This window comes from Pelecanus crispus, chromosome 27 (genome assembly GCF_030463565.1).
Source record: "Pelecanus crispus isolate bPelCri1 chromosome 27, bPelCri1.pri, whole genome shotgun sequence".
In the NCBI taxonomy this organism is placed as follows: Eukaryota; Metazoa; Chordata; class Aves; order Pelecaniformes; family Pelecanidae; genus Pelecanus; species Pelecanus crispus.
The window spans coordinates 2,440,603-2,467,631 of record NC_134669.1 but is presented as its reverse complement, the minus strand read 5'-3'; the positions used below and the strand labels follow the sequence as shown (position 1 = coordinate 2,467,631).

Below are 27,029 nucleotides of genomic sequence, written 5' to 3'. Positions count from 1 at the left end.
GCCCCGCGCAAACGCCAGCGCTGTTTCTCGAGAGAATCGAGCTGCTGCTTCCGAAACTGAATGCTCAGGCGGTAACGGAGGTAGATGAAAATCAACGCCATTTCCCACCAAGAAAAATCCCACTTTTTGCGAAATAACTCATTAAAAATTCCCTAATTTGAGTATTTTTAAGCGTTAGGGAGGATGGGGTGTGGGGGAAAATGAGGGAAGGCGCTTAAAACCCAACGAGCCGCCGGGATCGAAGCGATGCTTTTATTATTTTCCTTTTTCTTTTCTAAAATTCCCCCCGCCTCCCTGAAAAAATCCGGGCGGAGCCTCAGCAGGAGGGTTGCTCGGGGAAGGTACAGCTTCCCGCGCTCTTCGTCCTAAAACGAAAGAAAAAAACAAAACAAAACAAAAAATAGAATTTGCAGAAAACCAAGCGATATTTAATCTTCACGAGATGCATTCAGCGCTGGGGCTGCTCCCTAACGAAGCAGCCGGGTCCCTTCCCCTTAATTAAAACCAAAATTGGCCACCTCTGGGCGCCGCGCTCAAAAAAAAAAAAAAAAGGGTAAGAAAAATAATGATAATAAATCAAAAAACCCCAAAAAGTCACGGATTATACCATCACCTTCACGCAAATATTCACAGTTATTCCGGCTGCGGCTCCGCAGCCGCTGGTGGAGCCTCTTCCTCCTCCTCTTCCTCGCCGCAGCCGGCCGCAGCCGCTGCCTCCCTCCCCTTTTCCTCCTCTTCCTCCTCCTCTTTGCCTGCCCAACCCTCAGTTCCATTTTGGGGCGAAACCGCCGCTTCTTGGGGATTTTCGGGCACCGCAGGTGGCTCTTCCAGGCTTTCTGCAGGCGCCGCCGCTTCCGAAGTCACCGCAGCCGTCGCTTCCGACGTCGCCTCCGACGCCATCTCCTCCGCTTCCAGCTCGTCGTCTTGCAGGAACGGGGGCATCAACAGCGGTTTGGGGGGCTGGTCTTGCTCCCCCAGATTTTTAAGAAATTCCTCAGGTTTGGAAAACTCTTCGGAAGCTTCTGCCGCTTCCGTAGCTTCCCCGATTCCTCCTCCTCCTCCTTCCTGGGCAACCTCGACGGCGGCGGTTTCGGTCGCTCCTTCCCCGGCACCGTCTCCACCTTCCAAAGCTTCATCCACGTCCTGATCCGCGATTTCATCCGTAAAAGGATCTTCTCCCTGCGGAAGAAAAGACGGGAAGAGACATGAAGAGTCATTGAGCTGCGGCGAGGCAAAGGGAATCTTTCGCGGGAGAAGTTTTTTTTGGCAACCGAAAATCGGCCTGGCGACGGATGATTCTTAAAACGGTGGGGGGAAAAAAAAAAATAAAAAAAGAACCAAAAAAAATCCATCGTGGAAAATCCCAAAGGATTTGCAGCGAGAAGAACCCCGAGAAAAAAAGATCCCACGCCGGGAAGGAGTGGAAAGAATCCGTGGAAAAAAAAAAAAACCAAACCACCCCAAGTTCCTGCGCGGTGTCGCGGGCACCGGGGACGGACCCTACGCTACGGAAGCGGCGCGCCGGCGTTGCCACGGAAGCGTGCCGGCGTTTATCGGCTCCGCTCCTCGCCCGGGAGGAATTTGGGTTTAACCGAGACGATTAAAATCCAAACGGAATTCCTCAACCCTCCGGCCCCGCTTTGAAGCCGCCAGCGGCCGGATTCCCCTTCCCTCGCTGGGAAGAGCGGCGACGCTTCCAGGTTTTCATCTCGCCTTTATTTCTATTTTGTTTGGGTTTTATTTTCGGGAGATGGAGGAATCCAGACGCGGTCGTAACCTCGCAGCCCTCGCCTTCTCCCGCGCTACGTCCTACCGGGAGGGGGCTCTTGGGGACACCAAGACCCTCCAGATTTTTGGGTGGTTTTCTTTTGGTTTTGGGGTTTTGAATTTTGTTTTTTTTTTTTTTTTTAGGTTTTACATGGGTGTTTTTTTGTTTTTTTTTTTTAAGGTTTTCTTTTTGACCTCGTTACCTTTTTTCGGATCCTAGCACCCCTGGCTTTGGGGAGGCTCTGCTTGCGTTTCAAGAGTCACGGGGTGCAGGGTGAGCGCTCGGAGGGCCGCAGCGGGGCTGTTGCTGCCCTACAACCTTGACCTTGCCAGAGAGGAGATGCCCCACACACACCCGGTGTCGCAATTCCGAGGACGAACCGTGCTTCTAAAAAGTCTAAAAATTCCCTTTTTTTTTTTTTTGTGTCCTCCCCCTCGCGGGCTCACCGCGGTATCGCGGCGAAAGGGGGAAGGGAAGGAGGGCGGGCGGCATGCCGGCGACGGCAGAAACCTCGCCTGAAATCTGATCGACCGCGGCGGAGCGGGGCGGAGAGGTTTTATTTTTTGGAAAAGGGGAGCAGTGGGGGGCGGGAAATAAAAAATAAAAAGCTCTCCGGACTCTTCCTCCTCCTTTTCTCCGCTCCCCGCCCTACCCTGGGGTTACCATCTGCCTCGATCAGAGGTTCAGACCAGGTTGGCTGCCTCCACGCGAGAAGATCCATGCAGGTGGAGGAGAAACCTCAACGTTCATCTTCTCTGGCCGAGGATCACAACCTACGGAGGTCGTGGAAGGGGCGGGATAGAAAAGTGTCGGGCTCTACCTCGCGATCTGGACCCCAACGTCCGGTATCGCCGGTAAAATCTACCGGGGGATGTGAAGTCCACTCGTGGTGGAGACTGTCACGGCTTCCCTTGGGAAGGGCGAGGTGTCCCGCCATCCCTCCGAGGAGGAATCGTTAGGCCGATGGTCAAGAAATCATCTCTTGATGCGGCCAAGTCTTGATTAATTAATCGCCCCGTGTCTCCGGCCTTCCTTTCTGGGGGAAGGTTTGCCGAGAACGTTTATGGCGAGGCGGCTCTTGGCATTACCTGCAATCCTCAGATTTTCCTCCACCCCTTTTCAGTCTGGTTTTGCACCTGGGAATGATACGGAGAGCGTGCTGGGATGGATCCGAAGATCTCCTCCTGCCGATGGACAAAGGTCAGGCGCCCGTGCCGATTCATTTAGATCTGCCGGCAGCCTTTGATACCGTTGATCATGAGGAGATGTGGACGTGCCTGCGGACCCTGGCAGGGGTAGACGGAGTTGCACTTGAGTGGTTCCGGTCTTTTTGAGTTTGGGTTTTTTTTTTTTTTTTAATTTTTTTTTTTTTTTTTTTTTTTTTGTGAGAGATCCCAGAGGTTTGCACCTCGTCTGCCCCGAGGGCGCTCTCTTTCTCCTGTGGGGTCCCGCAGGGTTTTTTTATCTCACCCTCCTGTTCAACGTGTATGAGAGGCCGGTTTAAGGGGAGAGACGGCCATCCTACGCCGACAAACTCTCAGCTTAAAGTCTCTTTTCACTGGACCCAGAGGGTGGAGTCGCAGTTTTTACGTTTTGGTTTTTTTTTTTTGGTTTTTTTTTTTTGCTAGAGTTTAGCAGAGACCGGGCATGATGCGAGCTAGCTCAGTCCGGGTTTAGACCAAAAATAAAACCATGACGCCGGCGGGAGCGGGGAAACGTCTGCTCCCCCGTGGTGGCGGTGGGGGGGGGTGTGTGTGTGGGCATCTGCCTGCCCTCGTCTGCCAGGCTCGCAAACGAGGGGTTCTCTCCTGCCGGATCCTGGGCTGTTCCTGGATTCCCAGGGAACAAGCAAGTAGCCAAAAGCGCTTCTTTTCCTCTTCGCCTGGCGGAGGAGGTTGCGACCTTTCCTCTCTCTCGGACGCGGACCTCGCCCGTTAAACCCGCGCCGCCTCCGGACCCGCGGTTACCGCGAGGCGCTTTTAGGCCGGGCGTACGCGCTCGCTCGGCGGCGATCCCGCATGGAGCGGATCGCCCCCCGTGCTCTGAAGACTGCGCTTGCCTTCCGGGCTTCTTTCTGTACTTCCGAACGCTGGTTTGGGCTTAAGCGAACCCTACCCTGGCCTCTCCTCGTGCTCCATCTCGGCTCTGAAGATCGGCTGGGGTGTTCTCTGCCACTTCCCAAGGGAAGAGGAGGGAAAAGGGGCGGGGGGGACACGGACTAGCGAGGGTCTTTCCGCTCACGGGAATCGGATGCACCCCGCCTCGGGGTGCTCTGTCATTTGGTCGAGCTGCCGGGAGCGCCGCAGAGCCCGGCTCTTTATACAGGGCAAAAATTCCCTCACCGCCCGGTGCAGGATTAGCGGGTGGGCCAGGAGCCGTCCGTGTCGGATTCAATCCCGGCGGGACTCAAGCGGTGGCTTCCCGACCCACGCGCTTGCTGCCCTGCACTGGGGGGAACCTGGTGTCCCCCCCCAAGGCCACAGCTCGAGGGGTGGCTTTGGGGAACTGAGTTCCTTTTTGCTATTTTGGTTTCTTTAATTACGTTTCCGTTTTGGACGGTTTCGTAATTGATCTCTACGTGCCTGGGAATGACAGTAGGTACAGTCTGCGAGTTAAATAAATTAAAAACAAAAGAAAAAAAAAAAAGAGACAACCCAAAACAAAACACGAGAAGCGGTAAACCGCCTAGAGAGAAAAGAAACCAGACCCAAGATTTAGAGATAAAAAGGCAGCGGAGTGGAACCTACGCTTCTCCCCATCGTACGCAGCAAGGCGTCCCGTCACCGACACGCAGCGCACGGCGAGACGCGGCTCCGGGCTGCTCCGGGACCAAGGCGGAGCCTGAGCCTGCTGCTCCGGGAACTCGGCAGGAGTTGCCGACTCTCTCGTTCACTCACCTTGAGGTATTTTTCCAGCATCTTTACGATGTGTTTGTTATTCAGGACGCTCTTGGCGACGTGTAAGCTGGTTTTCTTGAACTGCTCCGCGGCCATCTGAAAAGGAACCGGACATGGGGGTCGGTTCAAAAGGGGAAGAGTTCGAACGAGGAGCTCGGCTCGAGAGTTTGGATTCCTGCCTCCTCCGCAGGCCTTGGGAAACCTCATCTCAGACCCCAAAAAACATCACAAAAAGCAGATGCAAGGGAGCACCCACATCTCTTCCACTAACAGGAGCCCTGGAGAAAAACGTGCTCCGGCACCAGCAGCTGGGACAGCCCCAGCTGTCCCGAGATCGAGCCCAGGACGGCGGCGTTCACGTCAAACACTCCAAGACGGACGAGACGCAGACCGGCCCGAGGGACGCGCGGCGCTGCCCGCCGCTCACCCCCGTCTCCATCCGCCCTGTCCAAAGCCCCTCTCCAGCCTGGGCCAATTTAGACATCGATTACGTCTCATTTACCAATTCCCCAAGTGCCCTCAAAGGCCGTTTTTATTTTTAATTTCTAGCAGGCGCTGCAAATTTAGAAAGAGGAAGCGTTTAGTCTGCATGTTTACGCAGTGTGCCTGGACAATGTAGCCTGCTAAACCCCTAGCACAAAAGAAAAGGCCTTTTTCTCCCTTTTAATATCGCTTTTTGCTGTTCATCTCCCCACTTCTCATCCGCTCGTGGGGCCCTGCAGAAGAACGAACCCTGCAGAGCCCATCCGCAAGCATCCCACGACCCCTTCCAGTTCCCCGGTCAGCGGCTTCATCTCGTGGCGCGACCCGGGAGCGTCCGAAAAGGTTTTTTTAGAAGCCGCAAATAAACCTTGAGCGGACACATCCCCTCGCCCCCGACGGAGACAAAACGCTGCCGCGTGGAAGCGAGCGGGCTTGCTTACCCTGCGGTTTCTGTTGTGATCGGCAGACCGCAGGTGCCTCTGGAGAAGGTGGTTCTGCGCAGGAATTAACATGTCGCACGCCATGCAGTGAGCCGCCTCGATCTTCTTGAAGAAGTGCTCCTGCCCAATACCTGCGGCGACGACGAGACGTCAGCCAAAACGCCAAAGGAACGAGACGTTCGGCCGGCTAACGTCGCGGGCGCCTCTCTAACCCCTTTAACGGCCCCGCGTCACAACCCACGGGCTAATTCAGTGCCCGGTGTTCCTTCCGGCTTCTGCTTTCAGAGACCAAAAAAAATGCTCTACGATGGGGAGGAGAGTTATTCTGCTCTAAAACAGATCGTAGCGATGCAGTACCCAAGCATAGGAAGAAGAGATGGGGATTGCAGCCCGGGGTACAAAGCCATCGACTTACTGTTCCTCAGTCCTAGCCGAAACCAGCCTGCCTGCCCCAAAATCTATTTAAATACAGGCGGAAGGGACAACGTGCGCTTCCCCCAGCTCTGGGCTCGTTCCTCCTCTCTACTTCGGCTCAGGTTTTCTGCCTGCAGGATTTTACAGCCAGACGCGTGGCTTCACTACGCTCCGCTCGTGGCTCCCAGCACGGACGCGGCCGAGCGCTGCAGGGACGGGCACGCTGACCAAGCTAAGCGGTTTATTTCCCCCCCCCTCCCCGTCACGCCCGTTGCCCCGACAGATCAACCTCGCCGCTTTCTTTTAACGTTAAAAGCCAACACGGGATCCAGCTGCGTTAACCAAAAATCAACAATTCCGGGGAGCTTCCCCCCCCCCCCCCCCCCCCCCCCGTTTACCCAATTTTAGTATCTCTGACATCGCGCGAGCTCCATGAATCTGCTGCTTGAGAAGCTGCAGCGAGGACGGGCATTGCCCCTTCCCCACCGAACGATTTATTTCGCAAAGCTGGCAAAAAACCCACCCAGAACCAGAGGCTGAGTTACCCAAATCCTTCCCATTTGTGCTGCTGTAGCTCTTTGGGAGCAGTATTTATTCGTTTTCTTGCACCCTCGCTCGGTCTCCAGATGCGGAACGGACACTCACCCTTAAAAGGATCCGGCTTCTGTTTTGTGCCCTCCTTCTCGGTCAGCTCCTGGCGCCGCTTCTCAATTTTCTTATTCCTGTTGACGATGTACTCCTAGAAGAGGACAAAAGCCGCTGTCTTCCTCACAACACGCGGAGGCGATCGAGTAGCTCAGAAGGGAAACGAGCTCTCCAGAGAAAACCCACAGGGAAGACCACGGCCGGTGAATCAACCAGGCAAGCCAGGTGTTTTGCCCTCCCCGTCCCCTGTCGTTTCTACCAGAGCAAGAGCCGGAAAGATCCAAATCGGAGCCAGACAGAAGCCTGCTCCCACGTCACCATCAGATTCCTTCTGGGAGAGCCCAAATCCTTGAAAAATGCCCCCCAAAACGCAAACGCCGGTCATCCAGAATCAATTCTTCTCTATCCTTCCTCAGCTCTAGACGCGTAGACGGCGAAGACCGTCTTTGAAATATTAATTTCCGGCCTTTCTGTTCCAATTCATACGATGAACTTTCCCTCCCAACACAAAAACCCGTGCGACATCGCGTCACGCAAAGTGACGTCATCGGGCGATGCGCTAACACGTGGTGATGCAAGCTAACCAAGCAGGGGGTGGAGGTGGATGAATCTGTAACCCCTTCCCCTCCCCACATAAGCCTGGAAATCCCAAATTAAGCCTGGAAATGCCAGCATGGATGCGGGGAAGGGCTGAGCCAACCCCAGGCAACCCACCTACCTGCAGGAACTCGACCGTTTTATCCGGGAGTTTGGTACCGATGTAGCGTAAAGTCTCTTTGTGAAACTTGCTCTGGAGGTGTTTCTGGATCTCCTCTTCCTCAAAACTGCGGAACTTGCAGACGGAACAGGCAAACTGGATTCTAAACAGAGCAATCGTACCGCAAATGAGGAACGAGCTCAGCTTAACGAGAACATCGAGAAGGCGACACCGTTACCGCCCCTCATCGTTTTCTCTCCCTTTGGTTTTTCCAAGTGCCACCCCACGCAGTTTCACTTTGTCCTGGACCTTTAGAAATGCTGTAGAACCTGCACGGGTTAAACAGCGCCTACTTCCCGTAAATTTTATCCTACGGGAGCGGACGCTAAAACCCTGCAAGAGTTTAAAAGCAATTGGGGAAATTCATAGGGCAGGAGGTGAATCGGCACTCGTCGATACGATGATCCGCTCCCCGGTGTGGGAAAGCCCTGAGATACAGATCTACTGCTGCTGCCTTTGCTGGTCAGTCCATCTTTAGATCATTTATTGTATTATTTTTATAGCAAGGCTGCATATACAGCCACGTAAAACACCTTTCAGAATTTATTACTCTACACCGATCTATGTATTAAACACCACAGTATTCTCCTTGTCTTAAAACAGTCGTAAAACACACACGAAGGGAAAAAAAACCTGCTGAAATCAGAACGCAGAGCCCCAAAACACGATCTCCCCGCACATTTATCCCACATTTGTGCAGAGGAATATCCTGCGTCAGTGTTATTCACAGCAACGGACTGGCTTATCGCGTTCCTTACCTGTCCATAGCACGATCGCGCATCCTATCTCTTCTCCGCTGCTTCTCCCTCTTCTTTTTCACCTCTTCGTCGTCATCTTCACAGCCATCTCCAGATGCTAGGAGAGGGGGAAAAAACCATGTAAATCGGAATTACTGTGTTCGCAATCACCCACTTTGCTGGCTGAGGTATTCTGGGACCCGAATCCCTCGGTTTCCTCTTTACTCTCAGCTTTGGGAAGTCACAGCTGCTTCTGGACTCTGGAAGCTCTCCCAAGCCGGTTCCCGACTGCGAGGAAGCCCAAGGTCTCCGGCAGTTGTTGTAAAACCCAACCCCTCCGGCTCCCTGCATTTCCCACAGCAACTCAAAGTCTTCGGAGGCAGCGACGGGAGACGCCGTTAGCGGGAAACATCCTGGCTTTCACCGTGCCGCCAAGGCACCGCTCTATCTCCCTTCCTTAGGAGGAGCTACTCCTTCTCCCTGTATCCTCATTTCCCCCCCATTCACCTATTTTTCACAAGGCTGAAAAAAGCTTCTCAGGAAGGTTAAGCAACAAAAGACAGCAGAGATGGGGGCAGCGCTCGGGCAGCAGTTCTGCCTCCTTGGGATGGTTTTGGATACACTCCTCCTCTCGCCTTCCCGACAGCCTTGATAATTATTGACAAAGCAAAAGAGAACTAGAGATTCAGCTGACCTAATCTCTGCAGCGTTTTGGGGTAGAAAGCTCCGAGTCAGAGCTCTATCAGCCTCACAGGACTCGGGTAATAATTCACCCGCAAGGTTTTTAGGTAAAGGAGCCCAGAGACCAGACCCGGGCATCGGAGGGAGGCTTAAACGAGAGTTTTAACATCCAACGACACCGGTTTCAATCCTGAGAATAACTTAAAAGTGGCAGCAAAAGTCCTACGTGTGGTTTTCCCCAAGTCACTCCAAAGCAGAAGGCACAAGGTGCTTGGGGTTGACGTGTCTTTACCGAAAATTACAATCCAAAACCAGCTGAAGCGGTTTCAGTTACTTTCGACCATATGGGTTTTCAATTACTGTTCTAATATACCTTGCTATACGCCCATCTGTGAAAAAACCAAAACAAAACGAGGTTTAGCTCATGGCTGAAGCCTCCACTGAAAATGACGGAATGATATTTGTCACTCCGCCCTGTCGCGAGACCTGCGCATCCTCACCGCCGTCCTCCAAGCAGGGCAGCAAAATAAATTAATGTTTTCCCAAATACTCGTTCGTACAGGCGGCAACCGTCCGCACCGAGAAGCCCAGAAGAAATGGAACCGTTTTGGCGCTCCCCTGCTGACCAGCGCAGCACTTCTGCGCCACGACAGACCTGGTTAACAGGTCACAGCAGGAGCCGCATCAGCTTTTGACCAAAAAAAAAAAAAAAAAAAAAAAAAAAAATCAAGCTCTCGGTAGCGCCCCGAGGCGAAGCAGATGGATTCGGAGTGGGATTAGTCCAGGAGGATGGCGTGAGGGGTGGTAAGACCCTACCTTCCTCCAAATCGCCCCAATTCCCGTTCTCCTGGAAAAGAGAAACACAAAAAGACGCCGGTGTTATTCACCGCGATTTGGAGGTTTCCCAGTCCACCCAGCCAGACCGCAGCGCAGGCGAAGGGCTGTCCTTTGGGGATTAAACGCCCGTTTATATAGATGTTTACAAAACAGTTGTTTTCCATATACCAGGTTATACGTCACCACTCAGTATTGCTTCTCGCCATCAAAACTTAAACACTTGGCAGCTGAGTCGCCGCTCCGAGGGACGCCGTACCGCAGGTTACACGCAGTCACAAGTAAACCAAACGGCAATGACCCCCGTCCAACCCGGCAAACCAACCGCCGAGGAAAGAAACCAACCGCTAATTGGGATTTAGCCCTAACGAGCCTCGCCGGAAGCAGCGGTACAGGCGCAGGATCCTGACCTACAAGCGCTTTTCAGGCACCTCGGCGCAAGCGCACCTGCCAGTAATCCCTGCTGGAAGGGCACGGGGAAACTACGAGGAGCGAATACTTGTAGAATATACGGGCTCAAAACGCTGTTTCTGGGTGATTTTAAATATTCTGCCCCTCAGCGCAGTCAAAAAAGCAGAGGAAATTGCTTGAGGGCTTAAATAGTCCCTCATTTGCCACAAAGACGGATTAAAAAAAAAAAAAAAAAAAAGCTACTTACACCTTTGTCAGCTTCGTCTCCCGACTTTTCCTCTCCTTCGCCCTCATCTGCTGCACAAAAAAAAAAAAAAAAGCATTTAGCTAGCGTTGGGGCGTCTTTTCTCCCGCGTAACACGCCAAGGGGCCCCGCTGCTACCTAGCAAATCCCCAAGCGCTGCGGTAACGGCTCAAAACCCCGGGGAAGGGCACAAATGGCTCACGGGTTTCCCTCTGCCCCTCCGCCTCTGCTGCAAACTCTGTCCTTGCTTTCACAACGCTCACCCCGGGCGTTAAATTTTGTCCCAGGCCACAAAATACACAGAGCACAAAGCCCGCGCGCTTGCAGGAGCGTTGTACCAACGCTGACGACTGAAAAAAACACAACAGCTTTGAAACGTTAACAACTATCGGTCAGCTGAAAGATAAAATGCTCAAGAAGGGGAGAAACGGCCAATATTAGGAGGTGAAGACAGCTCGTACCGTTCTCGGTGTCGTCTCCTTCGCTGTCGGTCTTCGCCTGCTTGCTGTCCGGCTCGTCTCCGCTTTGCGACTGTTTTCGCTTGCGTCCTCCCTCGCCATCCGATCGCCCTCCTGACCGGTTTCGGAAACCTCTTCTCTTGGGCTAAAGAGGGAAGAAAGCACTTGTATCGATCAACTCGGGGCAGCAAAAAAAGCTTTTAAAAAAATAAAATAAAATCGAAGTACTCCACCCATCTGCTACATCCCCTAAAAAAGCTTAAATTCTTGTGACGCCGCAGGCTTATTTTTGGCTAAAAAAGGATTTTATAGCCGGGTGAGCGCCCCTAGAGAGCGGATTTGGGATGGGGTAAGCACTCAGAGGCTCTATTTTACATGCAAATGGGCATATACAAGCTTGATGACACTCTACTCTGCCCAGGAAGATTTAAATTACGCTGCGGCTGAAGCAACACGAATTAAGACTCGTGCTCCTCCAAAGGACTCCGCTCTACAGCCGAACGGCGAAGCCTACCCACCGAGGCAAGCGAAAAGCAATCTTGACAAGAAAAAAAAAAAAGAAACAACGGCAACAACTTACCATGAGCGCGTTCATGTGCCAGGGCACCGTACCCATCCTGTCTCTGTTTCGTTGCCTCCCCATTCCATACGGCATATTCCCATACCGTCCCATTCCCATGCCCGACATCCCCATCATGCCATAGTCATAGTCTCCGTAGTCACCATAATCTCCGTAGTCGCCATAATCACCGTAATCCCCATAGTCACCGTAGTCGCCGTAATCGCCGTAGTCACCGTAGTCGCCGTAGTCGGGAACGAGGGCTTGGGAAAAGAGGGAAGGGAGCCTGTTGGATCCGGCCCCCCCCATCCCACGCCCACCCATGTAGTTCAACTCGTTCCAACGAGCTGAGAGGCGCTCGGAGCTGGAGGAGGGCATGAAGTGGTCGGTGCGGTTGAAAGCGTTTAGGCGCCCTCGATTTTGAACGCGGTTTTGACCCCGTCCTCGGATGAGGCCGTAGTTGTTTCCTCGGTTACGAGATTGATCCCTGCGGTTATCGAACTGGCTCCCGAAGGAATCATTCCGATCGGTTCCGACGTCGCCATAATCGTAGCCGGATCGGTACACGTCGCGGTCGTTCATCGAAGACCTCGAGTCGTACGATTCGAAAGACTCGAATCTGAAAGAGCTGTGCCGGAGGAGACAAGAGTCAGCAGCGAGAAGAACGTCCCTGCGTGACATGCAGGCGTTTGCATCCGTTTTTATCACGATCCAAATGTTTTTGGCCAGAAAAACGGGATAAAAATACTTTTAAACCCTGCATACCAATCACTTTCTGTATCCCACTCCACCTTCTCCTTACTCTCGGGGAAAATAAATAAATATCAAAGAATTGTGGCTTTCTGCACGAGTATCCGAACAGAATTCCCTCACAGATGTCACAACTGTACTAACTTTATAGCACTAAACCACTCCAAATTATCTTTTGCCAGCGGAAAAGCAGATCCCCAAAGCTTCCCCAGGTAAAAGCTGCTTCTCGTTGTCCCTTAGCTGCGCCTCCGGGTATGAATTAATGCAGATTAAACCCTTTTGATGCAGTGAGCGTCAAATGGCAAAAAAAAAAAAAAAGCAAAACTTTGTTTATTCAGTAACTCTTGCCAAGATCTGTGTTATTATTTCAGCAGCAAAACACGCACTGATACAAAACAACTCTCCAGACTGGCATAATTTAACCCAGCGGGAGGGAAAAAAAAAGAAATAATTACTGGGCAGCCAGGAGGAAAAAGGGACGCAGAGGAAACAAATACTTCAAGAAACTTAAAATCTAGAAATAAAAAAGCCTTCTGCAAAATGTAGGAATTGAATCGACAGTGGAAGTCACTTAACGGTTGACGTGTACATCGAGTTTGATACGTTTGAGAGAGAGAGAGATAAAATACGTACGCGCGCACGTAAGTACGAGGACAGGTAAAAAATAAGCAGTTACGCTCGTTTTCCAGGGAACGAACGCTGGATTGTGGCTATGCAATTAGAACAGCTTAATCTGAACTTAATCTGAACTTAAGAGTGATTAAAAGCCTTTTTTTTTTACTCTTAAAAATAAATAAGAAGGGGAACAGTCACCTCTCCTGGTCTTCCATCCCCTCCCCGGTCCCGCCGCTGCCCTCCTTCGACAGCATATCCAAACGCTGGTTGATTTTGGCTATGATGGAATCCGAGTTCTCGTTCGCCGAAGCCTCGGCACCGTACGAGGCGACGGGCATGGCGGCGCCGACGTCGGCGTTCATGCTCAGATCCGAAGTTTTGGGTGTTTCCCAGCTGCTGGAGGTGGCAGCAGCTGCGGCGTAGTTGTACGTGGCCGCTGTGTTCGCGGCGGTGGTTTGGGTGTTGTAGTAGTCGTAGCCTTCATAGCCTGGCAGGAAAGGAAAATCAAATTGGTATTAATACAGTATTACAAAGACGTGGGTACCTGGAGGAAGAGTTTGATGCGAACGGATCCCACCAGGCAAGGCTGCAGCTGGGATTTACCTCCTTTCAAGGAAATCTAGATTCTGAAAAGTGAGAAATAGCAAAGCTTCTCGTTGCCCAACCCTAAACGCGTAAGGACCTTCCTCCTTGGGGCGACTTTAACTGCAGAAACGGAACGCTGCTGCTTGTATTTGCAATTTTTTAACAAGCTCGGTCTACGCCGCGGGACTCTGAGCCGTTTCCGTCGCACGGTCCCGCAAAACGACACGAGAAAACCCAAAGCAGACGCGCTGCCGGGCGCATCGCCGCGTATCCATCCGAAAAAGGACCACGATGAAATAAATTCATCGGAAAAATCAAAGCAGCGAGTTGTATTCAAAGAGCACCCCGTGGCAAGGTACCGCGGCGCGGCGGAAAAAGCAACGCGCCACGGCCGCGCTCGTCAAGCCGCCGGACGCTTCGTGCGATCCCAAGATCCGGGCTAAGGGCCGCGGCACGCGCTCCTGACCGGCCCTGGCTCGAAGCCGGCGTCGCTCGGGCAGCGACACGTGCCACGAGCTACGCGGCAAGCTGCCTCTCGCCGCTCCTGAGCCGCCGAACCCTTCGCCGCATCGCTCCTAGGGCTGTCGCAAAGCGACCGCCGCAATAATCCCGCGGAATTCTCCTTCTCTGCGACACCTGTGATAGAACCGACATCACGACGGCCGCCGGTTTGCCGCTGCCGGCTGTGCTGACTGGCGCCGCCTCGTCGTGTCCTCTGTATTCCCCCACCTGCCTGCGACTCGTGTTTTTATTTATTTAAGGTCTCCGGAGCAGGACCAGCATCCCGCTCCGCATCGGCACAATACCCCGCGCAGCAGGGTGCGAGCCCTTGACGGGGTGCCCAGGCTTTACAAAAAAAGAGGAATAATAGAAGAAAAGAAGAAAAAAAAACCAAAACAACCCTCATTTTCCCCAATAACTTGAGCTGGGAGGTTTGAATCCAGAGCCCAACGTGCAGCGTTCCATTTTATATCGTGAGGACCAAAGAAATAATATTTTCTAAAAGAATCCCAAGGCTTTTGCTTGGGAATGCGTTAAGACCAGCTTAAAACAGCCGCAGGATACAAATCAAGGCCAATTAACTAATTGCTCCGAGAGGAAAAGTTTATTAGCGAAAGCAAATCATGTTTTATTGAGGAAGCGCCAGCTTGCGCGCAGAACCACGTTTGCGTACCGTCAAGCTGCCAGAATCACGAGGGCAAAATTTGGATTTTGAGGGGAAAATGGTATCATCTCAGTAAAATCATTTTATTAACGCACACATCTGGCCATTCCAGATCAATCGAGGAACGGAGACGCGAAGGGAATGAACTGTTCTCATCCACGCGCTAATTTTTCCGCTTTAAGGAAGAATCGGCTGCCAGGCATCAGGACAGAGCCGCTCCCTTCGCAGAAGAAAAAGCCGCAACCACAGAGCGGGGTAAAAATAAAGAAAGGAATCGGCGAGGAGGAGCGATCTAAAAGCACGGCATCGCGGACGCCGCGCCAACTTCCACGCGGAAGCGGTTTGTGAGCGGAAAACAGCTCGGCTCGCCGCAGCCGACGAGAGCGAGCTGGGCACCCCAGCACCCGGAGAGGAACGAGGGGGTTGAGCACGTACCTTGCCAACTCGTCGCGTTCGTGGCGTAGGTACCTGGACGGGACAGAAAGAAAAGAGTGCTTTAGCTCGAAAAGCAACGAAGTCCAGAGACTAAACAGGTATAAATGCATTCAACTGCTGGTAAAAACGATGGATCCTTCTGCACCGAACAGGGAAGCAAGCAGCTGGGACTTCCAAGAGCTAATTACGAAAATGAAATGGATAACTGAGGGGTTTTTTTTTTTTTTTTGGTTTTGGTATGTTTTTCGAAACACTTTCCAATATTTGCACTTGAAAACAACTCCAGTGACTCAGTAACACCCCTCAAGCAGCAGTAAAACCCCACGTTCGTGGTAACGATCGCTTTCGGAGCGCGTCACGAGATGAGGGAGGAAGCTTTTACCGAGCAAGTCGACAGTCACTAACGGAGGCAGAGGAGAAGGGAGCTGCAAGAGCCGTTTCTATGTTACGTTACTCTGGCTAGAGAGAAGGAAGAAAAATAAAAGTTCTATTCTAAAATTGCAATTCCCTGGATATATTTTTATGTTCGCTAAACTCACCTTGAGTGTTGGTGGCCCCAGTATTCCAGGTGCCATAACCTGCAAGAAAAAGAACGGAGCTATTAGAAGGATCGCCTCTGCTGTTATCGCAGCGCTTGCTTCGGCCCTTAATTGACCCTAAAACCAATAAAGTCCTTAATTACAGCTGCGCTTGTGCTTTTTACTGTTTGGGAAACACGCCTGAAGCTTGCCCGATGCTTTCTTTCAGATTGTTTCAACAATCTAAAGGTCAACGAGATGTTTTGAATTAAAAAAAAAAACAAAAACACCACACCACCGTGTTTTGGAAGCGAAATCAGTTTTAAGAGGTGCCTGACGTAACGACGATGCACAGCTCTGTTTATACAAGAAAAAATTTGCGGGCTAAATCATCCAAAGAACCGAACCGGCGTCGAGAACGGCTGTTTCAGTTGTGTCACGCCAGCAGAAGCGTCCCTTTTCCTAGGGAACGTCGGATATCCTCGTACGTGATGCGAAGCGGGGTACTGCTGTGATCCTAGCCCATAAAATAAATGGAGCTCCCTCCACGTTCCAGCCCTAATCGCCAGATTTGCGCCAACGAGACGCCTTCAGTCCGGTCTCTCCCTCCGAAACGGCGGCAGGACGGAGCCCTTGCCCAAGTGGAAGAAGCAGCAAAAAAAAAAAAAAAAGCTCCCGCCCTGACTTCATCGGCTCCTTTATCTCACAGCGGCTGCTGGGATCTGTTTTTCTCACCAAAATCAATCATCTCTCCATTTTAAACCTTTTCCCAAGTTTCCAGGGTGGAATCCGCGTCCCCGGCACCGCAGCGATCCCTGACAGAGCTGCAAAGAGCTCGGCAAATGCCTTCGTCTGCTCAAAGGGCATCAGATAAATAAGCTCCGTGCTGCAACAAAACCTTTGTATCGTCCTAAATTAAATTTTGAAATCAAAAGCCATAGGCGGGGTGTTTTGCTGAAAACACTTCCCAGAGTCTTGGCTGCCACTTCTCTGCAGGAAAACTATTTTTTTATCTTTATTTATTATTCCGATCAGAAAAATAAGTCCGTTCACAAGCAGAACTACTGTTGCCCGGCTTCCTACAGATACGAATTATTTCAACGCCCGTGGTGTTACCCCAGACTTTTCCGCGTTTCTTTCGTGGCTTTGCCTTCCCCCTCCCCGGACCTGCAGTTTCCCTTCCCTTCAGCAACCTCATCTCCCTCCAAACGTTCCCGAGCTGAGGAGGAGCCTGTACAAGCCAAAAATCACACGCGCACGCTTCCTTCCTTCCTTCTTTTAAGACTCGGGTTGTTTTCCTGCACCTCGGACACCAATTTTGCAAAACTTTTGTATTTTTTGGAGGTGGCCAGCAACTTTGCGAAGCTTTTACATTTTTTTGCAATCGGTTCCCGATTTTGCAAAACATTATTTTTCAGAGACAGCCCCCGATTCTGCAAAAACTTTTCTTTTGTGGAGGCAGACCCCAATTTTGCAAAGCTTTTCTTTTTTGGGAGGCGGCCTCCAATCCCACGAAGCTTTTCGATTTTCTGGAGGGGGCCCCCAATTTTGCAAAGCTTTTATTGTTTGGAGGCAGCCCCCGATTTCCAAAAAGTTTTCCTTTTTGGCAATAACCCTCAATTTTGCGAAACATTTACTTTTCGAGACAGCCCTTGGTTTTATAAAACCTTTTTTCTTGCAGCCCCCAGCACAAAGCTGTCTGACGCCCACCAAGGACGTTCCGGACACCTCTCCCTTTTAACAGCTTTATTTATTTCATGGGCAAGCACCTGAAGCACACAGAACCTAAAGAAATCGCGGGCAAAACAGCCACCGCCGTATTTTTGAACTCTTACACAAACCGCAGCGCCAGCAAAACAGGAACTGCGACACATAAATGCCTTTTCAAATCGGAGCCTTATGACTGAATAATTTCCTTTCCCACCGTCGGCGTTTTTAGGTCGAGTCGCTGTTCAGCTTCGCTTTCCAGCGGGAGCGGGCCAGGCGCTGGGATACGGTTTTCCAGCTGCCGGGGGGGAGGATCGGGTCGAGACAGAGCACGGAAATTAAGGACAAACGGATCCGTTGACAGCAGCCACCCCAAAGCCTGCTTTTAAATCCACAGCTCAATTTTAACGCTCCCTCCTCCAGCATGTTAACTCACCTCTCGCAAACAAACTGCTGAGCGCGCGCGATTTGTTTCAAGCGACCCCAAAACCCCCGGCTGTCACGGGCGTCATTCCCAGCTCGACGCCAGCCTCCGGGCATGCTCATAGCCGGAGAAAAGCGGGAAGAGCAAGCGAAGCCAGCACAGGGAAGCTTTTTCTCTGGGCAGGTCGCTCGGTTTCTCACCCAGCGCCGCCAAAAATAGCAGCGGCCCTCGCGCTTTCGACCGCACGCAGACGTCGGATCAAAAGCGAGCTCCTCGCCTTCGATTTTGATCGAACTGCCTTTGATCAAACCTTGGGTACGGTAATTCAGGAGGCAAAAATAGCCTGGCCCCGGCACAAAACCTCGAGGAAAACGAAGGCTGGCTGGCCCGAAACGCAGCGTTCTCCAGCCAAAGACAGTCCCGCCTCTTTGCACCTCCAGATTCTATAGAATAAAGCTCCTCGCTCTCGAGTTCCGTGCATATACGCTGGCGTTTGGCTCGCCGAGACGTAGGGCGCGTTATGTTCATACGGGTATTACCACGATTATCATATTCTTTCAAGGAATGAAGAAATCTGGGTTAAGCAAAGACCTCAAGCTTTCGGTACAAGTTAAGAACGTGGTAATTAAGAATTCAACATCTAATTTTGAAACTAAATATTATGTAAAAACAAACACTAGATGAGACACTCAGGGATTCGTGACTCGGCACCAACGAGCAGACGTTGTATCCATCAGGTCTGCAGCAGCGCAGCACATCCGTAAACATCCCCAGGAGAGGGAAAAAAAAAAAAAAAAAAATCAGCGGAATAAATCATCATCCCCTTCTCCTGGGAAAATAAACATGAAAAAGTGCAGAGAAGGGAAAAAAAAAAAAAACCAAAGCAACTTGGAAGGGACCAAGCAGTGAATTTTACTGAGCCGACTGCGCCATGTGTCCTGGTTCCCAGCTGATTTTCCCAAGACAGCGCTCCCTGAGCTGGGGGGAAAAGCTTGGGAATCATTTTTCTCCACACACGTGTACAAGTGGAGCACAAATCCAGAGATGATGGAGCCAGGTCGAGAGATTTACATCGTTCGGTCTATGCAAAGGGCTGACAAATTAAGTTTAACACCCGCAGGAAAAAAAAGCTGGTGCCCAGGAAGCAATTCCTTCCGAAAGCACAGGTCCAAGGTTCTCCTGTGGATCTCAAAGGACTTTATCTGGGGAGAATAAAGTTTGTCTTCAGCTGGAATCGCGAAGTACTGAAATTAAATCTATATATCCCATGCTCCTACACAAGGCTCCACTGTAAAGGGTACTCTCCTCAAGAACCCGCTTGCGTGGAACCGTGCGATTCTCAACGCACAGAGAATTCAAAATAAAGGGGCTGGCTCTAAGCTGAGCCAGCTACACCGGAGGTTTCTTTATAAAACCCCAAATATGCAAGAACTGGAAGAACCGATTCATTTTTATACCACATAATGGTAAAAATCCACGACAAAACTTCTCTAAAGCTGCAACACGCTCAGTGTTTTTAACTTATTAATAGTTCTGCAAGGTGAAGGGAACATCCCGGCTCTTAGGCAGCTCGTTAACATCACGAATCCAACAAAATCTTTCTCAGGAATAACTTCCAGCTGCCTAAACTCTTCCGAGTTGTTCATCCAGACTCGCTTGCTTGTCGGTAGAGCGAAACCAGCGCTCGTAGAGGATGATTTAACACACATTTAGGGTGTTTTTAATCCTGTCGCAGCTTCTCACCTTATTTTTACACCTGAAGAACTGAAAAAAACACTAAAAAAGCAATTAAAAGCATGATGAAAAAGATGCTGGGCATCAGATCTCCACCAAGCTGAAAGCGGAGACAGAGGGAACCTGGAAAGAGCAACTTGTCAACAGGTTTGCATCAACACGATGTCGGGATGAATTACGAACGACCTCTGCAGAAAAAGTGACACGCGGGGTATTAGGAACTTCATAAAACACACGCAGAAACTGCATCGCTGCTGTATGATTTATAAAATCCTGCCAGTCATAATCGCGTTATAAAACCCAAGGAGGTGTTTTCAACAGCGAGTTAAAAATCGCCCTCGCGGGACCTTCACGTCCCTGAACACGAACAGAAGCGAAGCGCGAATTCAAGGTGGGAAGAGGACGGAGGGCTCCGAACCGGCGCGGCGGGGAGAGGACCTGGGCCGCCGGGCTGCTTCGGGAGCGCTTCCCCAGGTGCCGCCATCTCATGTCCGAATAAACTTCGGCGAGGGACTTTAAACAACAGATATTCACCTGCTACGCTTCAATTTGGGCGGTTTTCTTCCAGTTTCCCCCTCCGTGTTACACAGCTCAGAGCCACGCAAACCAGCAGAAGCCAGGAGAGCGCCGACGCTACCAAACTCCACGCCGGTGAGCGCGCCGAGGAAGGCGGATGGGTTTTCCCCCCCCTCACTAATCACTTCCCCACGCTGCCAAACGAAGCTTAGCGACGTTAAGAGCCTTTCCGCGCTGCTTCGACGCTTGCTGATGGTTCGAGGCTCCTCACCTGCTCTTTACGCTTCGTTTGACGCCTTCTTGCCGGTTGCCGTTGTAACGGCAAAGGGGAGAGGCCTGAGGGGGAAGGACGCCCCTGGAGGGCCCGAGGCGGGGGCCCGAGGGGGTATCCGAGGTGTTTATGGTGGTGACGGGTTGGGAAACCGAGGCGCTGCTGCTTCCCCCGGGGGTAACGGGGCGGCGGGGGATTTGCGAGCCCGCCCGGGGTGAAGCCGGTGCCCGGGGGGGGCAGCAGCCGCCCTGCGTGGGCAGGAGCGGACGCCCGGGCTGAACCCCCCGGGGCCTCGCCGGGCAGGGGCCAGGGCCACCGGGGGGTGGCGGAGCCGTAACCGGTACAACGGGGAGCGGGGGGAAGGACCGGCGGGCACGCGGCGGGGGGCGTGGCCGCGCGGCCGCCATTTTGTGTCGTCTTCAGAAATGGGACCGGCTCCATTTCCGCCCCCCCCCCCCCCGCGCCCGGCGGGGGGTGCGGAGAGAACGCCCCCCCCCCCGATAGCACCCGCCCACCAATCAGCGGCGCGCTAGCGCGGAGCGACGCGGCGCTCAACCAATCAACGGCGGCGCCCCCCCTCCTCACGGGAGGCGGGCATAACGCCTCCCGCAGGGGTCCGATTTCCCCCCCCCCGCCTCGCCCCCAGCGCTGCGCGGAGCCGCGGCTGAGGCGGCGGAAGGACCGAGCCGCCGCCGCCGGGGAGGGCAGGGCCGGTCCCCGCCGCGCCCCGGGGCCGCCCGCACCTACCGCCGTATCCCTGCTCCATCTCTCCCCTCCGCCTCCGGCCAGCAGCGCCGCACTGCCTGCCCGAGCGCCCGTTGCGCAGGCGCGCCGCGCCCGCCGCCCATTGGACCCCGGCCGCCGCTCCGGCCCGCCCACGAAGCTCCCCATTGGCTGCGCTCCAAAAGCCCGCCCCCGCGCCCGCCATTGGGCGAGCTCGCTTAGAGGCGCGACCGTCCCGCCTCTCCCATTGGCCAGCGCGCCCCGGCCGGCATCCATCCCCCAATTCTATTGGCGGAGGAGCTTCGTCCGCGGCCGACGCCGGGGCCCCCTATTGTCAATCACAGCCATTCCCTCTCCTGATTGGGCGGCGGCGCGGGGCTCGCCCGCTCACGGTGCATTATGGGGGCGGCGGGGGTCGCTATGGAGCCCGCGGGCCTGCCCCCCCCCCCCCCCGGCCCTTGACCCCTCACCTTTGCCCCCAGGCTCCCAAGCTGACCCTTGACCTTCCCCAGGATCCCCTGAGGCCCCGGCCATGACAGCGGGCCCTGCCCCGGCCCCTCAGCCTCGACCCCAGCCCCTGACCGCAATGGCGTCCTCCACCCCCGTCCCACAGCGTGCTGCTGCGAGGGGCATCGCTGCCCAAACCCCTTCACCTCACCCGGCCGAAGGATCCCTACGGCTGCAGCTACGCTACCGTCAGAGCACGGCCCGAGGGGCAGCCTTGGTGAGGGCTTCAGCCCAAAGAGATGGAGGCTTTTTCCTCAGGTTTTGCCCCAAAAACCAGATGAAAGCAGCTTAAAAGCAACCAGCGGCAGCGGGAAGTGGGTGAGGAGAGGCAGGCTGTACCCCAAAAGCATCCATGGTCTTCCTCAAGCCCTGCGTTTCACAAGCCGCGTCCTTGTCCAGACCCAATTCATTACCTGAACCAAAGCCCAAACGGCTGAAGGACATGTTTTTATTTCAAAATATGAAAGAAATCGCTATAAATTACGTAAAGGATGAATGATTGTGGCATCTCAGCTCTGCGGGGTATAAATTGAACCTATTTACTGCAGGGAGGAGAGCAATCCTTGAACCCCAGCAAGGTTCGATCAATGGAGCTTGAAAGAAAAATAGGTGGAACAAGGAGAAAATCTATTCCAGTGGGATAACCGGGAAAACTGGAACAGCAATGGCTTGTCGTGAAAAAGGGGAGCAGCGGTAGAGTAAGGCCATTGGGTCAACGCCTCTCCTTTGGAGGGTAAAAACAGGGCGAGGGCGTAATGCTGCTCCCCCAAAATATCCCCATTCTGTGGCTCAGCCATGGTGTTGCTCCTCAAGGGTTTCTTTTGCTGCTTTTATTTTAATCCATTTAAACCCAAGAAATTCCACAGTTTTGAGCTGTGTGAGGAACAACCTCCTTTTGTTTGCGCGGCTGCCGCTGCATGATTTCATGCGATGTTCCCAGTTTGCGGCCGCAACTCCTAGAAAACGCGATGGAGGAGATGGAGCAGGAGTGGAAGCGTTGCGAGATAGTTTGAGGGGGGGAAGAAAAGCTGCAAGAGCACAAAGGGGGGGTTATTCAATGCCTCTCGGCTGCCGGATTGGCACAGGCTGATAATGATTTTTTTTTTAACAGAATTAGGAAAAATCTTGGAGAATGCAGAGCCTGACAGAGAACCCCATCAATTTTAGACAGAAGGGCTGAACAAACACCCAAACTGCTTCTGTAGGGTGTGGAAGATGGATTGGTGGCACTTAAAGGAAATCTTTCCCCACTAAATCCGAAAATTATCACAGCGGCCAGGTATTTAGGGCTGAAATAAATTCTAGAAGGAAATCGGGAGGATTTAAGACCTGTGTTAATAAATGAGTGGCCATTTCAGCACATTGATTGGAGACTCACACAATCCAACTATTTCCATACCTTAGGGAAATATTTATGGATTACATAGGGATTTCTAGCCTGGAAACACTCAGACTATGAAACAACGCTCCTGGTGATGTATTCTTGAAAGAAATCCTCAATTTAATACCATTTAAAGTCTCATTCGTGTGTTTCTCATCTAAAACAATTAAAATAAATGAACGTGAAGCTGTTGACAGCTTCACAATCAGAGTGAGGAGCTCAATCGGTGCCGCCGTGCTGTGTTATCAGTACGTTTCTATACATAAAGCCACAGATATAAGGGCGGATGGTAGAACTTGTTTGCTGACGACCGATAGACACCCCAGCAAGTCTCGAAACTCCCTGCTGCGAGATGCTCCCCGCAGCGTCGGAGACCTCAGAAGGAAGCAGAGCTACGAAACCAGGCACATGCGCAGGAAATCCTGCCAGGAGACAGAGCTGTCTGCTCCGAAACACCCCAACACACACCTCAACACCTCCCACAATTTCTTTCCCCAATCCTTCTTGTTTAGGTGCTACAAAAATACTTTACAGGAGGGAAAAAGCAGGCTGCCCTGGGCACAGGGGTGATCAGGCAGGATTTATAGAGTGGTGCAGGTGGTTAATAATTACAATTATTAACTAACATGACGAAATACCCCAGAGCATTAGCAGAAACTGAGATCTTGGCTGAACAATCAGAAAATACAAGTTAAATCGGCTACCACCCCTGAGCCAGGGCCACCGCCGAGCATATCGCAGTAGCTTTAGTGGACGTAAGGGTGTTCTGTGGGAAAATAATACACCCTTATTTACACTAAGCCGCCTGAATTCGAATTGCGGCGCTTAACCACATGTCCTCCAACACATCAACACAGGATATAGCTAGATGTATGGAGCGTGGAGGGAAGGAAGCCGAAGCAATAATTCAGCTCGCCTTTCCTTGGGGAAAAGCGGCAGCATCAGAAAAACCATCGCGATGGGAGTAAATCGACAGCACCTATATCCTAAAGCCTGTCCCTCGCAGCAGCCAGCACGCAGGAGCTGCGGTGAACTCTACGCGATCGCTTACTCGTCAGCGCTTTTCTTAAGAGTTTGCTCGTTCAGGGAAAAAGCGTTTACAGGGAACTTGGTGCAGAAGGATTTTAGCACCCGCTGACTTCTCTGAGCCCTTCCCGGCTGACTTCCTCACCTCTCCCTCTTACCCCGCTCACGTGCTCCCAATCTGCAGCATCTCTGGTGACGAGGTGCTTGGACGTTCCTGCGGATCACGGGCAGACCGGGGTCCATTCTCTGCTCAGCTTCGAGCAGTCTGAAGGGGTTTTAGTTCGCGTGACTAATTAATTGTCAGATGTTTGGAGTTTACTGCCTGCATCCTAGAGGAGCACAGAGCCATGAAAACCTTAACGCTACCTTGTGTATGGCTTTTCCTATGCAGCCTATCTATATCTGCACTTAATTCAAGGATTTTGACTCGGAACACAACCCCCCAGCGATATTTGGCATGGACCCAGCTACCTCACGGCCATCAAGCCCCAAACGCTCCCACTGAGCCCCGACCTCATCAATATGGCAGCGCGGCTGGCGAGCTGGGCTCAGCGCCTCCTCGCACACGCCAGCTGCCTCTCCAGACCTCGCTCCTTGGCCAGACCTTTGTTTGAACAGGAAGGCAAAGTTCAGAGTCCAAGGGAACGGCTGTTGTACGATTAATCTACCACCGGAAGGTAGAAAGCTTGGCAGAACGGCACGGGGGAGCGCCCGAAACGCACAGCACGCCTCAATCAACCTGAAAAGCAGTCATTGAAGGGATAAAATTCACCCCTGCAAGGGCAAGCTGGGTTCTGCTAAGCAGAGGTGAGATGTTCCTTCCAACCCAAACTTCAGGAACGCAGAGGTAACCTCGCTCAGGCGGTGCCCCAATTACGCAAGGGAATTAATGACAAATTGTTCTTTCATGCTGACAGCTGATTTTCCCTCCCCTTGTTAATAATCAGGGTGGAAGAAAACAACAGGTAGAAGATAGCCAGCGCAGCAAACAGCCCAAACTCCACTCGCTGGTCCCTGCTGGAAGTTCTGCAGATGTTTTGATGCCAACGCTCCTGGTGCGAGCAAACGTGGACAGGAGGAGCCGCTGTCCCTGCTGACCAGGAGGTGAAGTCTCCTCCCAAAAAAACCAGCTGGGAAGCAGCGTATGTAACACACAGCTTGCACCCCTTGATGGTCCCTTTTCTTCGAATTAATTTTTTAAGCCAGTATAACGGCGTGTTAGAGAAATACTGACAGCAGAAAGGCAAAAGTAAGGAAATGAAGCAGAAAGGGGAAGGTGCAAGGAAAGTGTAACTCACCATATTACAAATAAAGGTGGGGTTTTGTCCTTTTTTAAAAAGAATGGCTGGCACACGGAAATCTCGCCACCTTCAAGACCCAATATTTAAAGTTACAGGCAGCCTACCCTGATTAAAGAATCTCAATTTTCTTAAGTAAACCTTAAATCAAAAGGTATTTCTTTATAATGCTTTCTGAAAAATCCACCCCAATTAAAACATCAATCCACGAATGCAGTAAAACGCAAGCAGAGCGCAGGTCTTAACGCTTCAACAAAGCCAAGCCCAGTTGTTTTCATCAGGATGGGGACAGCTAATTCAATCTACATCGGAGGGTTTCTACGGAGAAAAGCAGGAAGAAACCTGGCAATCGCCACAAAAATCTGCTGAGCAAGGAGGAAAAACCAGCAGCTGTAAAAGGAGGCAACGGAATGGAGACTCTTTTCTTGGCACAGGCTAAATTTGAACAGATGATGGTGGCTAGCTGAACGCCCGTCTGCCTTCAAAGCAAAGCCACCAAAAAAAGTGAAGATGATGCTGCCGAGGCAGCATCTAACCCCGCGCCCCGCGTCACCTTGTACGGCTTTCAAAATCGTCTCCCCTGCCACCCTAAAGTGCCACCAGCACCCTCCAAGGCACCCACTTTGTTCTCGCAGCACGCTACCGGCGCTCAGCAGCAATTACGCTGCTCTGAGCTCAGTCACGCATCAAAGCGAGATCTGGGGATCAAGTTTATACGCTAAAACACCCCAAAACTGGTAGAGGTCCGATTAAACCCACCGAAAAGGTGGGAGCAAGCGGCAGCCATCTCCCTCAACGCCCAACAGCTTGCAGGGTCAACCTTGGGATCGAGAGGGAACAAGCCCAATTTGTTACAGCCCCGATGAGGTATTTAGTGACTCAGGGTATTAATTACATTTGGAAAAGAATCTTCCAGGATGAGTTTGAGATGTCTGCCTGCAGGAGAGGGGTTCACCACTCGGGAAGGCGAGCGGGCGATGCCAGGATAAACAGTTCAGGACCTGAGCTCGGTGTTTTCATGGGTAATAAATCTCCCTGGCGTGGAGCAGGCGAAACGTTCCCTCTCGCAGAGCTCACCTCATCCGTCTCTCAATCCCATTAGCTCGCGGAGGACTTCACGGACACGGCTGGAGATCCGGTAAGTCGCTGCCACCTGCGCTGGAGGAAAGGGTTTGAGGTCGGGAGCAGTCTCAGCACTTTGTCTTCACATTAATGCCTAAACCTCCCTTTCTGCCCATCGCCGGGGGAAACTTCTCTGGTACAAACAATTTACACCAAGTTGGAGGTTTGTGTCTGCTGGTGTGACACCATGTCCGTTCCAGGCTAAGCACATCCTTATCCATCACCCCATCCGGCAGGAAAGCTCCCAGCCGCCTCTCTCCATAGCAGGAATAACCTCTGCGGTGCCATGGAAACCGATTTCCTTATTTCTCCCTCATTTCAAGAAGGAGAAGCCGTACTCCAGGTGATGATTAACAGATGACAGCTTCAACGAGCACGGAGACACAGGATTTGTAGGCCAGTTCTAAGCCTCCAACCTCTCACAAACTTTACCAGGGCACCAGAAATTAAGGCAGAGTCACAGGTAATCTCAGGACAGTCCTTTTATCTCCACCCACCAAAACATTCACCTTTAAAATGAAAGCATTTTACAAACAATACAACGTTGACACCACTTAAGTTTCGCTCCGCGTTAAAAGGAAGAATAAAACATCAGGGAGAATATTACAGTCACATGGAAGTTATGCAGAACCTTAATGGCGTACACTGCAGAAATTAAAACCCCGGAATAGAATTTCTGATGTTTCCAGACAGACAGGCTAAAGGGACAAACCACATCTTTGTTAAATATAGAAAAGTTTCAATTCAAGGGGAAGAGAAGAGGTTTCGTTTGCCAGATCGTGAAGTAGCACTGGTTTGCACACATGCTCAAAAGGAAATTCTTCTAGTACAAAGCCATCTAAAAAACAGACCGCACAAAACCTAGCTACCAAAATGAAGATTTGGTAAAAAAAAAAAATTTCCTCTATTTTTAAAAAAAATCAC

At 52.0% G+C, this 27,029-nt stretch overlaps 1 protein-coding gene across 3 annotated transcripts; it reads right to left on the bottom strand.

Annotated features, from left to right (window-relative positions):
- Positions 1 to 238: 238 nt before the first annotated feature.
- Positions 239 to 20,839, bottom strand: AKAP8 (A-kinase anchoring protein 8). Of its 3 annotated transcripts, none has more exons than XM_075725244.1 (14): positions 20,796 to 20,839; positions 15,418 to 15,456; positions 14,879 to 14,911; positions 12,892 to 13,180; positions 11,350 to 11,956; positions 10,773 to 10,914; positions 10,315 to 10,364; positions 9,639 to 9,669; positions 8,163 to 8,259; positions 7,366 to 7,507; positions 6,648 to 6,741; positions 5,589 to 5,719; positions 4,666 to 4,761; positions 239 to 1,179 (listed from the first exon to the last, which is right to left on the bottom strand). In XM_075725244.1, the coding sequence occupies exons 1-14, from the start codon at positions 20,812 to 20,814 to the stop codon at positions 634 to 636; spliced, it is 2,316 nt and encodes a 771-aa protein (XP_075581359.1). In that variant the 5' UTR covers positions 20,815 to 20,839; the 3' UTR covers positions 239 to 633. The 3 variants fall into 3 exon arrangements, with proteins under 3 accessions (XP_075581359.1, XP_075581360.1, XP_075581358.1); XM_075725245.1 differs by having other exon boundaries at positions 10,315 to 10,361; XM_075725243.1 differs by lacking the exons at positions 9,639 to 9,669; positions 20,796 to 20,839 and adding an exon at positions 17,962 to 18,330 and having other exon boundaries at positions 10,317 to 10,364.
- Positions 20,840 to 27,029: the final 6,190 nt, after the last annotated feature.